Source organism: Onychostruthus taczanowskii, unplaced genomic scaffold, assembly GCF_017590055.1.
Source record: "Onychostruthus taczanowskii isolate IOZ18803 unplaced genomic scaffold, ASM1759005v1 scaffold1, whole genome shotgun sequence".
Lineage (NCBI taxonomy): Eukaryota > Metazoa > Chordata > Aves > Passeriformes > Passeridae > Onychostruthus > Onychostruthus taczanowskii.
In genome coordinates this window covers 26,563,479-26,580,685 of record NW_024496525.1, presented here as the reverse complement: position 1 = coordinate 26,580,685, position 17,207 = coordinate 26,563,479, and the positions used below count along the sequence as shown (strand labels likewise).

The 17,207-nt window shown below is 44.0% G+C and overlaps 1 protein-coding gene across 1 annotated transcript in view; it reads left to right on the top strand.

The window, feature by feature from the left end:
- The first annotated feature begins 11,326 nt into the window (after window positions 1-11,326).
- Window positions 11,327-17,207, top strand: part of CLMN (calmin) — a 69,262-nt gene continuing 63,381 nt past the window's right edge. Inside the window, exon 1 of the mRNA XM_041399286.1 lies at window positions 11,327-11,510. Within this exon, the coding sequence (XP_041255220.1) occupies window positions 11,429-11,510 (82 nt within the window). The 5' untranslated portion in view covers window positions 11,327-11,428. The remainder of the gene's footprint in view (window positions 11,511-17,207) is intronic.

Below are 17,207 nucleotides of genomic sequence, written 5' to 3'. Positions count from 1 at the left end.
AATAATTTAATTATGCCAGTGCCTGGTACTTGTGCAGGAAGAGGTTAATTCTGCCTCAGCCTTTACAAAGTAAAAGCTCTCGTTATTTTTGTTTTGGTTTGGTTTGGCTTTTTTAAACTGTGTGAAGAAAGAGGCAGGCTTTAAATATTTGTGTAGGCTGCTTGGCAACAGATTGCATGCGATCTTTACAAAAACAATGAGCTCCCATAGAATTTACATTGTTCGAGCTGGGCGCTAATGGCTCCTGAGCAGCGCTCTGTGGGAAGAAGCGGGGCGAGAGGTGTTACATTGTGCATTGTGTGCTACTGCTCCAGCTTTCCGAGAAGCAGGCGCTGGCAGAAATTGAGGACCAGGGCAGGAATGAAGCTGTGGCTTTTACAGCTCATAAAAGGCATGAGGTGAGAGCTGGCAGTGGCTGTAGCTGTGCGCTCACGGCTGCTGGTGTGGGTTAAGTCTGCACACACGACACGGTGCTCCCAGGTAGGACCGATGGCTGCAGCCCTGTCTCCTTTGGCTCAGGAAGCAGCAGCGTTCCCGATATTTTTCCTTCAGAAACGACGTCTACTTGTCTGCAGCAACGACACTATTAAGCAGATTGCAATCCTTTCCCTATCAGCTGGGAGCTGATTTAAAACTGATATATCATCTGTTCGGCTGTTCAGGAAAGGCAGAGCATCCCTGTGCCTGCAGCTGTTCAAAAATAATTGCAATCAGCTCAGAAATTAAGAGATGTCTCAGAGCAATAAGCACTACTTTGCTTGTTTGTTTGTTTGTTTGATTGTCTCTTCCACCTTTAGGATACAACTGCAGCATGTTTTCTTAGGTTTCTTCCCATATAGGAGCAAAAGCATACTTATCTCTCCCCAAAATTTTCTTCCTGACAGGGAAAGGGACTTCTAAGCAAATATCTTTTGCAACAGCATTGAGAAGAAATCTGAGAATTTCTGGTACTGGGTTTGTAACCCTTGCCATAATCTGGAGTGATTACATCATTTCCCAGAACTGACAGCCTTAGGTTAAGAACTTTGGAACCAGTCCTAGTGATCACAGAGGGGTTAAGCACATGCAGCACCAACTGAGATACTTGAAAAGGAGACATAAAAGAGAAGTGAACAAGGGTATACCTGATACCCTACCTTAAAACAAATAAAAGCTCTGATCACTGTTGCTTCACTTTTACTAGCCAAAATGCAGGCATTGCTTTCTGTTTATACAGGAATAATGAAACCACATAGCTCTCCTGAAACTACCTCTACATGAAGATACATGAGTGTAGCAGTTCACAAGAGCTGGGAGAAATAGGGCATAGTAAATCAAGAGCATAAATATAAATAATAAATAAATAAATTAATTAATACATAATATGAATTCAGAGAAATTAAGTGACTCACATATGATCATGTATGCCCTAAAAGCCAAAGCCAAACTAATATCCAGACTTTTCAAATTGGGGTGCTGTGCATTGAGTGAATGATGCTGATAACATTCTGTAGGTGTGTCAGTATTTGTATTTTAATTCTCGGCACACAACTGAATGGGAAGATGAGCTCTTGGCAAGTATCACCTGGTAACAGGGCACCCACTGACTAGCTGAGCCTCTCTTTGCAGATACCATGGCAATGTTATGAGTCTTTATGAGTTACATAAGAGGAGCAGGAGGCAGCAGCTTCTTGTGCACAGATGTGTATGACTCGCAGAAACTGTGCTGAGTAAACCAGACATTCACATGCTCACATTCCACCAACAACATTCTTCTGTTTACCCCCATATTTATTAATTCCATACACGTGTATATACAGGTACATACACCATAATTTTACACACACCTTTGGCAGAGAGGCCATTCAGGTTAGGTGCACGCACGGGCATGAACTGTGCTGTAACAACCATCTAGCAACACGCATTTTTAAATGTTGTGACATTGACTATAAATTCAGGATAACCTCACAAAAACGGACTGTGTGATTTAGTGACCGTCTTGCTGAATTGATAGCAGAGGATTAAATTATGACTATCAAACCATTCACCTTTGTCAGTGGGTCTAATCACAATCCGTTTGATAGCGACCAAAAAAATGCGTCTGACGGCAGCTTTGTAGCTTTGTGAATGAGTGAATTAGTTCCCACTGGCTGAGCACTAACTGCAAACTGTTATCACTTCACAGTTGCTGTTATGACTTTTGCTTTGCTAAATGGCTTCATTTTCCAAGGTAGAAACCTGTAAGGAATTGAATTAAAATACTTTCACCTAGTCTGTGCAAGAGCTGGAAAAACGAAAAGAAAAGCAATGCTCTTTTAAGATAAACCTCACAAAAATAAAGGCAAAGGACCATTAGGCAGATCTTCTGATACAGCTTTTATTTTACAAGTCATTATACTTCACACAATTAACCCACTTTTGAATAAACTGTACTGTTAGTATGGCACATCCAGAAAGGCAAGCTTTCTTTCTGAAGAAATTAAGAGTTGGCAAATCGTCATTTCTCTGGATGACTGACTCACTATTAAAATCTCCTCATTTGGATTCATCTTGGCTTCGGCTCCTGGCCACTGGTTTTTGTCTTTCTTGTCCCTGGTGCATTTTAAAACCCCTTAAGGCCTGGTGTTTTCTTCTCAGGAAGAAAATTAACTGTGTATGTGAAGAGCTCTGAACAGTTTGTCTCTTCATCAAACCCTTCAAGGATGTTTTTCACCAATGATCATAGGAAAGAGCTCCTGGACACATATATATTTTTAAATCAGTTGTGCAATAAAATGCAACAAGTTTTGTAAGTGGTGGTAAAAACCACTGAATACACAAGGCAGAGCTCTCCAAAATCTTTGATTGTTTTGTGCCTTTTGGCAGTCTTACTGGAACTTAACAAAATTGGGAAATTAGTTAGATTTTTATCTCAACAGTTCTGCAGTACTGGAGATAAATATTGCTGTTGGGACTTCCATTCAAAGCCACCACTTGCGACTGGTTTTGAGAGGTCGGAGATTGCACTAAATGCCTTTTCTGGGCTCTTTGAAGGGGAGAATTAAAGGGTATTTTCAATCTCCAAAATTTCTTCTCAAATTAGACCAGCTGAATTTTGTACTGTGGTATCTATGATCATCTGCCAGTTCAAGTCAAGGGAGCTGCAACATAAATAGATGTATTCCTAAGCCTCTCTCAGAAGCAAAGTACAAACATTTCCATCAAAGCTGACTTAAGTGAGGATGCCTCATACTTTTGCCTTCCTTGTTAACTGTTGTTCATTTTTTGCAACAAAGTTACTGCAAGAGGGAAAACAGTGCATAAATACAGACAAATCCATCCCTTTTTATCCCCTCAACCCAACTCAGTGATACAGTGACTGGGTGATACAGAGGGAGCTTGGACATGGGGGAAGACAACATTAATAAAACCCTATAACTGAACCATGGGTAAGTTGTCATTTCAGCCTGCATTTCTATGCTCATGCACACACCAACACCCACAAACTGAGCACAGAAAGTCCTTTTTGGTACTCCATACCCACAAGATATTGCTGTTTTTTTCTTTCCAGATTCTAGATTTTCCTGTTTAAAGGATGGGTTTGAGATCCAGAGATTGATTTGGAAAATGCATTTGGAAAAGAGGACAAGAATAGATCAAAAGGAACCAGGCAGCCACCTCTCACTGGACACACTTCCTGGCTGGGCTGCTGCTCTCCAAACCAACCGTGCTGACCACAGCAAAGCAAGGACATCCAAACCTGCTTAAGTAAAGGCCCCACTGTGTGATCTCTAACATGACTTGTAAGGTGATTAGTCTTTAAGGGCACATTGGTTAGAGGATGACAAACCCTGACAGATGCTTGCAGTTAACTGTGCTCAGGTGAAATACCACCAACCCTGACTTCTAAACTGCCTCTACAGGCACCACAAGGACATTGCTAGCACTCCTCAAGGTCACACTTTGAAACAGGATAAAGAGAAACTTTCTAAATCATCAACTTCCTTCTGCTAAGGAATGACTGATGGGTTTTAATTCTCCTTATTTTCAGAGGCTTCTGGCAGAACTGCGACATTAAATATTCAGTGAAATATAAGTAAGGTTTGAAAATGCCTGCTCTGAAAGAGCTTGGAATCATTAGTGAGTGCATCTCATACTGCAAAACCCTCTGTCTGGCAGGTTATGCATTGGAATCATCCATTTCTTACCTCAAAAAATTATCAGGTTATTTATCAGCTACAGGTTACAGCCCCTCCACTTGAAGCATTTATATATTTCTGTTACTTTCGAAGCTAATATTGTTTGGGAAGGTCAGGGAAGGAAGCTCTTCTTACATTCCTTTCACAATCAAACTGACTTTACATTAGATGTAAAATTGAAACCCCTTCTTCAAACAGAAATAAACAAATAGGAAAAGGTTGAATTGCTCTGGAAGGGTGCTGCATTGACAGGGAGTTTAGCTGAATGTTGCATTTGAAGAATATTTGACATCTCCAGTGCTGTGAAAGAGGTCAGGCAGTTCAAAACAAGCCTTCTTGCTTGCTGGCTTCTAAGAAACCAATTCATTTTGTTACTATGGTGAAGTACGCAGAATAGATCACACATAATTCATTCCTCCACAAACATTTTATTGCAAAAATATACTGGTTGTTTTCTGTAATATCAAATATTATTTCAGGGCTTGTAGATTTTGTTTCAGACGGGTTATGCCAGGAAATTACAGAAAATTGTAATATACAAGAGACTTGAAATCTGCAGATGGAAAGCTGTGTATAAAAGTCAGCAATGTTAGCATGGTTTATACAGCAACTGCAGTGCTTGAACACTAATAATTAGCTGCTGCCCTGCTTCCAATCCTAATATTGATGGGCTAAAAAACTGACCAGGCAATCTCCATTTTCACTCTGAAATTTTCACTTGAAGCATTCACTTTTAGTTGGTGTTGGAGAAGGCTGATTTATAATTTACCCCATATTAAATATTTGTAGTTATGTCCAGAAATAGTCTTTGCCAGAAAGTACTATTGCAGGGGCCTTGACTTGTATCTCTGGGATCTACAAAGAGTGTACCACAAGTTTCTCTAACTAAGATAATTCAGGCAGAGGAGGGTAACCAGGCTAGCCAGGGTGACCTGAAGCTGAACATTGCAGGGATGGCCAGCCCTGAGCAGCATCCAGCTGGATTGCTTCTTCCTGCACAACTCCACCAGCTTACACTGCTCTGCAGGACCCTTCTGCCACCACCACCATCTGCAGAGACATCCAGACACCAAGCCACCCCTTGCTGTCCCTCCTTCTCTCCTTCCATGCAGGAAGCCCTGACACAGAACTGGCCCCTGTGTTTCCTGGGTTATTGTTTAAGGCACTGATTGCACCAGGCTGGCCTCTCTACCTTTGCATGGAGACCAGACAGAATGAAACCATGAAAATCACGTTAGGGGAGTGGATTCTGAAGAGATGGAAACTCCCAGGAGATGCTCAGATGCTCCCAAGCTGAAAGCTTTGCTTCTTTGGTCTTTTTCCTGGCCTTTAGGGTGCTACACAAGCTCTAGAGCTGGAAAAATGATCCCTTTACTGGTAAACATTGCAACCTTTGTTCAGTATCTACTGGGAAAACAAACCTTCATAGCGTGCTGGAGCACACAGAAGGGAACCTGAAGGTCCTGAATTCAGCTGGTCACAGACGAGTAAGAGCAATTCAGGCTCAAAGGGGCAGAATTACACAATACTGTCACATGGATGAGACAAGCGCATCCCGCATCCATCAGAAACAGAAGGAACATAGAAGCAGAATAAAAGAGAAAAAATAACAAACAGTTTTCCAAAAACTAGATAGAATTTTTCTGTGTCAATTCCTCTCTGAATCAAGGAAGGGTTTTGCCCTAGTAAGGGGAGATTTTGAATGAAAGGCTCATGGCAACAGAAAAGAAATCAGCTCCACAAGTACATAATATTCAAATGAGTTTTATGTAACTACTCTCCTTTTCTTCCAACTTTCTACATGGAAGAATGGCAGAAAACCAAACTGAATGTAAGAAAACCAGCCTGAAGGCCAGAGAACAGCCTTTCCCACTGCCTCTGTCAAACAAAGCACATATGTTCTCTCTCAATAAATCACATCTTAAAATAAACCACACTTACCAAAGAAAATGAAAAACCAAAAGAGGGAGGACTGAGAGTGACCCACAGAACCTTGCTCCCACCACACCAGCTGTCCTGATGAAGAATCAGAAGGAACTCACCTCTACAGCTCTAGCACATGAAAGCTGTCCCTGTGATCCCACCCCATCACCCCAAAAGACACAGACTGGGAAATAACCAGATTGTTTTGTTATTAAGTTGGTCCAAACAAGATTTACCTTGGTAGCAAGCAAACAAAACAAATGCACCTTCCAAGTTAAAAGCCACTGTAACTCCTGGCATTATTCATGGACTGCGTGATGAAACTCATACAGAGCACATAAAGACCTTCCAGCAATTTCCAGTTTGTGGCACCAGTTGTTGTGAATCACTGTGGTTCATCAGTGTGGCCTATGTGGTGGACTTCTGGGAGTCAAGGAAGGAGGATGCACAGCAGAGGGAGGCTGCTCAACATGCAAAGTTGGTAAATATGCTCAGTGGTACACTGAGGCAGGGCCAAGAATCATCACCCCTCTTCTCTTACCATATGAAAGGGACTAAGAGGAAGATGGATCTAGTGGGGCACAAAACTCCTATTTCTAAGCTGGTATTCATTTTATTCATTTGTATTATCTCAGTGTCTCCTCTTGACTTGGTTGAATTAGACTGTTTTTTCCTCTCCTGACTTTTTTTGTGTTTTGCTTTGAAAGTCTGTTTTACATGGTACCCCTCCCATTGTTTACATGTGTGTGGGCAGAGGAGCCAGACTATGGGGTTGCTGCTGTCAGACAGGGTAATAGTAAAGAAATCTTTGCTTACCTATTCATCTGAGAGAGCTAATGAGTCTTTTCTCTGGGCTGGCCCTCCTTGGTATTTCAGATATGGGCTAAGCAAGGAAAGAAAATCTTGATGAAACCTACAGTGGTATGATTATTGCCTTAAAATTAAGTGACCACTCAGGTTGTAATGTATCTGTAAAATACCAGTTAAATGGATGTGGATTACTTTCCTGTGTTACAGACTTTAACTTTCCTTCTTTTTTTTCTCATTCAGCTTTAGGGTAAGACAGCATCCATTTTCAGTCCTCTTCCTGTAAGACTTCAGAAAAAGGGTTAAAAGGTGAGTGAGATCCTCACATACTCTGCAGCCCCTTTAACAAGGCAGAAGCACATGCAAAGACTCAAGGACAATGCCAGGACCCAAATGCCCACCACCTTTCCCAAAACACTGTTTGTCACGGACAGAGAAACACTTTGCAGACCAAGGCACTCAACAAGGATGTTTTGGGAATGTAGGCAGAGGGAGATCTAGACAGGATCAGTGGAAAGTTGGTTTTGTAGCTCTTTTGTCTGAGCAGCCATGGATGGCTGAGGCATGGTTGGATAGGAAGTTACACTTCTCTGAGGTCTGGGTTGAAATGCAAGATATTTTCACCTGTTTTAAGACAGACAACACCTTTTTCCAGTCACCATTGGTCTGGAACTATTTAAAACAAAAGCAGGAAAAAATCCATTCCTAGAATGACTGTTTGTATGGAGAACTCTGTTTATAAAGGCAAAACAAATTAGCTACAATGGCATAAATATCTTCCTTCATTTCAAAAATAGCTTTCTTTTTTGTCAGATATCTTCCCTTGCCATTTCAGCAGGAATCACAAGGATTCTCCATCTGGACAGGCACAAAGCTGAGCTGTAGAATTTGATGGCTTTGTCCCTACTATTACACAACCTTCAAGTGTAAATTTTCTTCTCAAACTGAGAATTTAACTCATTAAATCACTCACTGGTGAGATAGGCAAAGGATGGGAAACTAAAAGCTTTTTAACATCCTTATTCTGCATACACTAAAAGAAAGATAAAAGCAATGCAGAAGAGTGGTAGGTTCCCCATGAACTTCATATCAAACTCTCTGCCTTCTCACATGTGACAAAACTCTTTTTTTAATAAACCAGCTATTACAGTTCAGAGTCTCTGCCAAGTGTTTACAGCATTGCCCTAAGTAACAAGTCTGAGCCAAGGGACTTAATTAAATCCAACCTGCTTTTTCAGTTATAGAATAGTCCTTTAACATCAAAAGGCAAGTGGACTTTGTTAATAAAATCTGAAATCACTTTTTGTTTAAGAGAAGTTCTTTACTCCTCACTGCATGCAATGAGTTACTTCTTAGAAGACATATAGTATTTTCACAGATAATTTCCACAAGCCTTTACAGAGTTTACAACAACTAACATAAGATTTGGTGTTCTAGCTTTATATGAGAATTTCAGATTTAATATATTCTTGATGAGCAGATTCACAGACCCCAGGTTGCAAGGAAGAACTTAAAAACTTAAAGACAAATGTTTATACAGGATGCCCTGTCGATCTTACAATTTTAAAATGTCCTTACAACTTTAGAGGCTTACCTTTCTACTTTGGAGCACTTGGTTCTGCACATATTGCAATGGTTATACACAGGAGGGCTTCTGCTAACCACAAAGCTGACTTGGGAAAGGTGCTGGGGAGCCATCTGAAAGTTTTGTATGGACAAATGCAGGTGACATGGCTGCTGCCTCCCTGCACACCTGCTAAGTGAAACTGGATCAGAGTTTTCACCCACAGCACTTCATGGTGTTGATATAAAATGAGGTTGATGCAGCCTATATTGATGTGCTGGGCTAGAAACAGGAGTGATCAGACCTGGCAGATGGGCTCAACCCCAGGCTGAAGTCCTGCCTGACTCACTGGCAAGAGAAGGGCAGGCTGCTGTGCTGATGGTTTTGCCTGCATTGGCACAGGAAGAACTAGCAGCCCCAGCCTGTGTTGCTGCTTGACCACACCAACCTCTGCTATTGTATAGGGCTACACAGAGCAGGTGTTTTCCCAGGTAAGAATGGTTTAATGCCTTTCTCCTCTCTCTAAGCGGAAGTTTTAACTTCCCTGTGTTCACAATGTTAATCATTTACATCTTAAACCCAGCCTGACTCTGAGACCCAGACTGTGCAGGTCAAGTGCAGCTACCTGGCAGGCCTGGAGATGTCAGTGACGTGGGCTGCACCCTCAACCACCAGGAGAGTGGAGCTGGGCAGTTCTTGCATGAGGATAAGGAGGAGGGTGAAGGCAGTAATTAGCTCTAGGGAATGACTCACAGCTGTAACATCACAGGTCAGGCGGGGCTGGCAGCGAGGAGTTACAGCAGAAAGAGTGTGGCCAGCAGGAGCAGGGCTCCTGTCCTCCTGAATTTGGCACTGGTGCAGCTGCACCTTGCATCCTTTTCAGTTTGGGGGCCTTCATTGCAAGGAAGACATTGAGGTGATTGTGGAGCTGGAGCACTTCCAGACACGGGCAAAGAAGATGGTGACAGGTCTGAAGCACAAGTCTTGTGAGGAGCTGCTGAGAGAGCTGGGAGGGTTTGCCTGGAGAAAAGGAGGCTCAGGAAGGATCTTATTGCTCTCTACAACCACCTGAAAGCTGGGTGAGGGTTATTATCTTCTCACAAGTAACAGGTGGCAGGACAAGAGGAAATAGTCCCAGATTGTGCCAGGGGAGGTTTAGACCGGATATTAGGAAAATTTTTTTCACTGCTAGAGTTGTCAAGCATTGGAAAAGGCTGCCCAGGGAAATGGTGGAATCGGCATCCCTGGAGGTATTTAACAGATTTGTAGATGTGCCACTTAGGGACGTGTCTTAGTGGTGGCCCTGACAGTATTAGTTTCATGGCTGAGCTTGATGATGTTAAAGGTCTTTTCTATCCCAAACAATTCCAAATCTGTGAGTCTATGATTCTGCAGCTGACACCCCAGCTCCAGGAGGATGCTCACACACAATGGGACAAAGCCTCAGCTGTCCCCATCTGGCTCTGAGAGTAGTCCTGCTTTGAGATGCAGTGTGGATTAGGGATCTCCAGCCACTCTGGCAGATAGTATTTCCACTGATGCTGTGAAGTCATTCATCTGTTTTTCCCACAGCCACACTTGCTCAGTTTCCAGCTCCACCTCTAAATGTGGTACTGATGCATTCAGCCCACTTGGATAATGCCTGGAAAAAAACCAGGTCCTCCCAGTGTAAAATGAAGGCAAAGCCTGGCATTGTGATTTGTGCAAATCTATTTGAGTTCAGATGCTTTTTCTTTTCCACAAGCTGTTTTTTCTGCTTCTTACATTCAGGTTTATAAACTCTTTGTCATGGCATTCATGTGTCCATACACCTGTGCAAAACTTTCCAGTTTTGGTATGTAAACAGCTGAAGACTCCCTCAGACTCTTGGAGGCTGCATTTTGGGATAGCTGACTGCTGCATGTTATAGTGGTGACGAATCCTTATTAGATGCTTAAGGGATGACTTTGCTTTCTTACCATCTCCATCTGATTTTGAGTCGTAATGGCAAAATCACCAGAGCAGGCTGTGGGAAGAGCGATGCATTCCTGAGCTGGGTGAAACAACTGGTTGTGTGGAGTGTTTGCCTGGGATCACATAAACACTTCAGACTTGAAAGAGCCACAATTTCTAGATGCCAGTTTGTTTATATTTAACTTTGTAGATTTTGCTTACATGTTTTGCTAGTCTAGCTCTTGATGCTATACTGGTCTGACTGGATCATGCCAAAATTTACTGTTTACCTGCACGAAGGTACAAATAGTGGTATATTGCAATGAAATGCTTTGTATGCAAATGACATGCTCAAGCTGTTCATCAGGTTTGAAGAGAACAAATCTCAGCGACACCGAAGGGCCTTGGTAACAATTACTGTCCAAGCCGGATGAAAACCGGTGTACGTGAAGACAGCCAATGTGAGAATTCACCTCAAAGGAAATTTGAGAGCCTGAACAGACTACCAAGAGCAAGCTAAATCAGAATGCAACTGTTAGTGTTTTTAATGTATAGTGGCACTGATTTCATGCCCTCGAGGAAAACCCCTCTGCTGCTCATACTTTGGTTGTTCCATTGCTGCCGCGGGTGCATGACACTTGTTCTAGGGACGGCCCTCCTCCGGTCCCCAGGTACGGCAGGAGGGCACGGGCACACGCCCGGCGCTGCTCGCGGCCCCTTGCCTGGGCAATAAACGCGTTTTTAGGGGAGCGCTGCGGTGGGACGGGCGCGGGGTCCCCGCCTGCGCCCGAGGGGGCGGCCGGAGCGGAGCGGAGCGGGCGCCCCGCCGCCCCCGGCCGGGCGGCCTGAGGGAGGGAGGCGGCGAGCGACAGCGGAGAGAGGGAGGGAGGAGGGAGGGGCGCGGGGCGGGGCGCAGCCGGCGCGGAGAGGGGCCGCCCCCCCGCCCGCTCCGCTCCGCGCCCGCCGTCGGTGCCGGTGAAGGCGGCGGTGGCGGTGCCGGTGCCGCCGGCTCCCGCCGCCCTCCTGGCCCCGGCCCCGCGTCCCTATGGCCGGGCAGGAGTGGGACTGGTTCCAGCGCGAGGAGCTCATCGGGCACATCAGCGACATCCGAGTGCAGAACCTCCAAGGTAAACCAACACCCCCGCAGAAACCCCTCCCTCCGCCCCCGCGCCGCCCCGCTCTCCGGCCCCTGCTGCTCCCCGCGCCGGTCCTGCCTCCCCCGCCCGCCCCCCGGGCCGCCGTGCGCGGCTCCCGCAGCCCCGCGGAGCGGGGGCGGCTGTGGGGCCGTGGGAGAGGGTCGGCGCGGCCAAAGTTTCCCCCGAACGCGGCGCCTGCCCGTCCGGCCGCGGAGATCCCCGGCGCTGGGGCGAGCGGCCCCGGGGCAGGACAGGGCGCGGGGGCTCCGCCGCGCTGGGGATGCTGCGGGGGTGGCACTGTCGTGTTCCCCCGGGCGCTGCTGCCACCCACAGCCGCCCCCGGGGGCCGTCGGGGCGGGGGTTGCGGGCTCCGGCTGGGCTCGGAGGAGATCTGTGTGGCCGGGCGGCGCCGGGGCTCACCGTGCCCGGGGTCCCCGTGGGCCCGGCCGGGGCGAAGGGCAGAGCCCGCCCGCCGCTCCCGGCGGACAGCCGGGGTCGCTCGGCCGCGGTCAGGGCACGGCTCCGCGTCCGGACCGCCGCGATCTGAAGCGAAGCCGCTATCAGAGGACTCAATTTGATGTATCTTCTAATATGCTACTGTTGAATAAACAAGGACAGAGCTTTTGGATCAATCATCTGCGGGATGCTCTCCTGTTCTGCCACAGGCTGTGCCGGCGGAAGGGATGCAAATACCTGGCTCCTCGTGTAGATCGGTATCAATGTAGCTGTAGTAGTAGTTCCTCCAAAGTTATGTTTGCCCCTCACCAGGTAACTCCTCGTGGCTGGAAAGGACAGCAAGATTCGATGGAAGAGGAAAAAACCAGCAGTGGTTTATGGGAGAGCAACTTGTTCAATGTAACATACTGATCTTAATCAATAGCTCACATAATACTGCGATGTATCTTCATGTTCCGTAAAAATAATAGACTTTAATCAGAGGTCATTATCTCTTCCTGTCTGTGCATAATTACATTAAGGCACTGTCTACTGGCAGAGCAGTACACTTGCTGGAAATTAGTTTCGGTTTGGATTGATTATAGAAGATACATAATTTATCAGAAAAGAGAGTCAAATTAGCCATTCTTTCAGCTCTGGTATATTAATGCAGTTAGCTACTGATGGGGTCACTCCACATCATTTTGACCTGCATCATCCTAACCTCTGAAATTCAGATTTGAGCACAGTCAGGGCCATTGATTCCAGGTTGCATTCCCCTTGGATTTTGACAGTCTCTCATTACATTGTAGCTCTATGTTTCTGGCTTCTGTCTCAGTCTCTTTCTATTCTCTGAGTTAACATGGCTGGCCTGACTGATCTCTTGCTGCTCAAAACTGTAGTCATTAAGCCAAATTTAATCCTTAATTAATGGACATTTTTGAGAAAGAATACAAAAGTAATCTTTCTGTTCCTAGAAAGAGTAGTATGTTTTTTGCTTTGTCTCTCAGTCATTTGTGAGAGAATGGTTAATTTCCCTTTCTGGAACTTAAAATGCATGTGTACAGATGCACACAGCCTTATCTAAAATTCCTGTAGTTGTGTAGGAGAAAGTCATCCTACAGAGCAAATTCTTTTGAATGGCATTATGTTCATGAAAAAAACCTTCTGTTCTCTTCTTATCATCCAAGATGAAATTTTGAAACATACATTGATTATCACCTTGCTTGCACTACTAAATAGGTTTTTAAGAAGTTTCATGCCTCACGTGAGCTCTTGTAGGGCAGAAAAAACATTTGTTCTAAGGTGCTGCTCCAAAGCAAGCGATAATAGCTGTCAGAAAATATATGATTTGTAACACATAGTTCTCACATTATCTTCTAGAGATGAAAAACATTTTACAGATGGTGAGTCTGATACTCGTGAGAGTGTGATTTTTGTCGCTTGGGAGCTTGGTGGCAGAGCATGGTGCTTCTCTTCAGAACAGTTTCTTGTAAAATAGCAGCATATGCTCTATGCTCATATGTAGTAATTAAACTTTCTTCTGCTTTATAATTCAAAATTCACTCTCTCCTCTCAAAACAATGCCATCTGAACAATTGCTAGTATCATTGTCTATCAGTTGCAGAATCAATAACAGCTTTGATGTGCTAGAAAGTCAAGAGTTTGGGATGAAAAACTAGGTGAGGACAACACAGCATTTCCATCAGCACCATCAGACCCTGCCAGGGCCCTGCTGCCCAGAGCCACATGAAGACCTCGTGCAGTGACCTGTCTGCTGCTGCAGCTCCAGCTCCTGCAGCGCTCTCTTGTAACACCAGCTGTGTTTAGAGTGTCAAGTGGATGGTTTGTCTTATTCCAGACTGCTCCATTCAGTGGGACATCTTGCATATGTGGAGGTCCCTCCTGGTCTCTGGGGAGCCCATCATGTTAATAATAGACCCAAGAAGGAGTAAGGAGAGGATGTGAGCAACACATGCAGACACTGGCATGTGTTCATGCAGGGGTGGAGACTCTGGGCTGATGCACAGAGCCAGAAAAATGTGAGGTGTGCAAGGCAGACAGGCAGTGCAGCCATGCTGTGTCTGAGCCATCCTGCCCAGCTTGGAAGAGCTGGAAGAGCCCAAGTGCTGATGACTCAAGTGAGAAAGGGTCCCAGGCAGCCTAGCTGGTATTAAGGTTTCTGCAGGAATCATACAGACATCTGCTGTAGTAGTTCTCCATACCCTTTCTGGTTCTGATTTAAAAAGTGAAAATTGTTTATTTCTCTTGCAAATTTCTTCATTATGTCTTAGCTAAGCTACAGAGCATCGCTGACATGAATTCTATTTGAAGATAGCATATGTTGTTCAGTCTGTTGCATCTTCCCTCTCTAGTTTGGTTGTTCCACATCCAGGAAGAATGCAAGATTCCCATTACTGGGAAGCATCTGCTCTCAGGAAGATGCTTTTGCAGTGGTACGGTCCCACCAAACTGAGATGTTGTAGGTACATGTGCTGGCTGCAGAAGTTGCTTCAGGAACTATATGTTCTGTCATGTGTGAAATTATGGCCTCTGTGGGTTTTTCACAGCTCTTTCATAGGGAGACTAAAACTGACAGCAAGGGGCAAAAATTACTAAATAGGCTGGACTTGGGAGTGGAAAAAAAGAATGAGTTTAAAAATGGATTTACGTCTTGATATTTAGGCATGTAATGATGGGCTTCTATTTTCCCTTTCCATCAAGAGATTTTCTATTTTATTTTTTAAAAGAAGGAAGTGACATTTCAAAACTGTGTCAGCTAAGTGATGCTAAAAGCCAGGCGCAATTCTTCCATTCTCAACAGAGGTGATTTCAGAGAACAGAGCAGAAGTGACAATCTAATGGATGAGAGGAAAGAGGAATATAAAGAAGGAATAAACACTAGTTGTGGTAATGCACAAACCAAATTCCTCCCTCCTGGTCTGTTCTAAATGCACTTAATAAACTGATACCCTTGTGCTCTTTGTTCTGTTTGTATATTTTCCATAGTGCATATTTGTATATTCTCCACATACTGAGAGAGAAAAATGGAAAGCCTGCACAGAATGTAGGAGTGCATCATCAAGCAGGGGAATGCTCAATAATTAATTTCCTGCCAGGAGATGGTTTTTTCCCTCTTTCTTTCTTCCATTACAACACCATTGGGAACATTTTGTTACAATACAAGAATATTTTAAAGTCTTCCCTACTGGAAGCTTGATTTAGGACCATCAAAAATATACTTCCTTGTGTGGTGAATTGCACTTGCTAGAAAGAAGCAACATCCTCATCCTCATTTAGATGGTTGTGTGCTTTGCAATAGTCTAAATGTATGTTGAGCAGTACATATCTTTCCTTACATTCCTTGGAATGAAATATGTAGAGATGAATAATTGTGTAGTCAGATGTATCATCTCTGGCAAACAAGTGCTGCTACCACAACTTTAAAATAATTATGTTCATTTTGTATATTTCTAATAGAGTAGATGGGCTGGGATGGTAGAACTCTGCATTTCTGCTCTCAGAGGACAAGTCAAGGTCCTGCTGCTTGTTATTTCACTACTCACTCAGGGTTTGATCCAGAACTCACAGAAACCTGTGCGTGTTTATTCCTTGGTTTCTGTAGATTTAAATATTTTCTTGAGTCTCATTCTTGTTCTGCTGAGGGGTACATGGCCTTCAAAAGTATTTGGAGCGCTGCACAGGAGTGTATTGTAGCATTGACAGAAAGAAGGAGAAAAAGAAGGGTGACAGCCTGGAAGAAAGAACCTGAACAATACCAGCCCCATTGGTTCCCCTTCCTTGCCATAGTCTGTACCTCTGGGTGGGTCACTCAGTCATAAAGTCCCAGCACTCTCTGATTTTGCTTGACTTCCTGTTTGGATCCATGAGATCTAGACTTCATAAGCTTTGGACAGTATAGTAACTATAATTGTCACTAACGTGAATCTCGGCATCTTATGAGGTAACAGATTCTGCAGCCTCTGTCTCAAGAATTAATACAAATGCCTAACTCACACAAGTTAGCTCTGACAGTGAGAATATCTATATATCTTGACTTTTTGGGGGCTTAAGCATCACTGATGGATGACCAAAGGCAGGTGCTGTAGTCAGTCATGAAAATGTTTCTCTCTGTACTTTTCTTTTTATTTATGTATGAGGCCTATTTTTAATGACTTTTGCACTTAACTACAGCGAATAATAATTTTCCTTTAATTACAAGATACAGCAGCATTCACGTTGTTTGCTGTAGTTTGACATGCTTTTCAAATACATGGAAATATCACAAGTAGAAGGAAACCTTTTTAATGTTTCCTTTCATTCTGACAAAAGTAAGGTGCTGTAACTCTTCATTACTTTAACTCTTCTATAACTTGTCACCATCCTCAACAGGATTTTATCTGCCTGGAGGCATGTTCATTTAGTGGAGATCTTTGTAGATTCAGGTGATATTTGGAAAGATTAAATTGTCTGGAGAACCTTAGGCAAAGCACTGTACAACTACAAAGTGGTCCTATTCTATATAAAAGTGAAGTTAAATGGGCCTGAGAATTATAAAAGTGAACCCCCAAAATAAAGTTTCAGATCCAGGTATAGGAAGCCAAATTTAATGCTGGAAACCCAAGCATCCTAGTGGGCATGGTCTGTGTAAGGGCAGTCTCTTACCTGGCAGTATCTGTCAGTCATGGAGGGAAGACTTACCTGCTCCAGATGTAGGAAACCCTGGCACTGAAATAAAGGAGCAGTAAGAGGTGAGACAAAATGCAGATTGCATGTTTCAGCATGCAATTTTAACAAGGTTAATGCCTAGTTTCTCTAACAAATTAGAAGTCTGGGCTCTCTGTCCCATTGAATGGATGAAATGACACCAAATTCAAATCATGGCCAGTAGCTCCACAGTCACATGAACTCACTGGTGTACTGACACACTTTGTCTTAAGAGAGACTCTGTTTGGCAACTGCATGGACCTGACTCGAGGTGTGGGGTTGATGTGCTGTCACTTGCCAACATCACCTCCTCTGTCTTTCCTGGGTGAGCTGTTGTTCAAGTGCTGACCAGTGTCAGCATTAGGAGAGCTGGTGAGACCTCAGATCATATCACTTGCCTGAAGCCATAGTTTAAAAATGACAGTCTTCAGAACACTGTCTTAAAACTAGTGATGATTTTAAAATATAATGGAACTTTTCATAGTTCTCCTGCTTGTTTTTTGTTTTGCCCACTTGACTTGGACAGAAATTCAAACGATTTTCTTT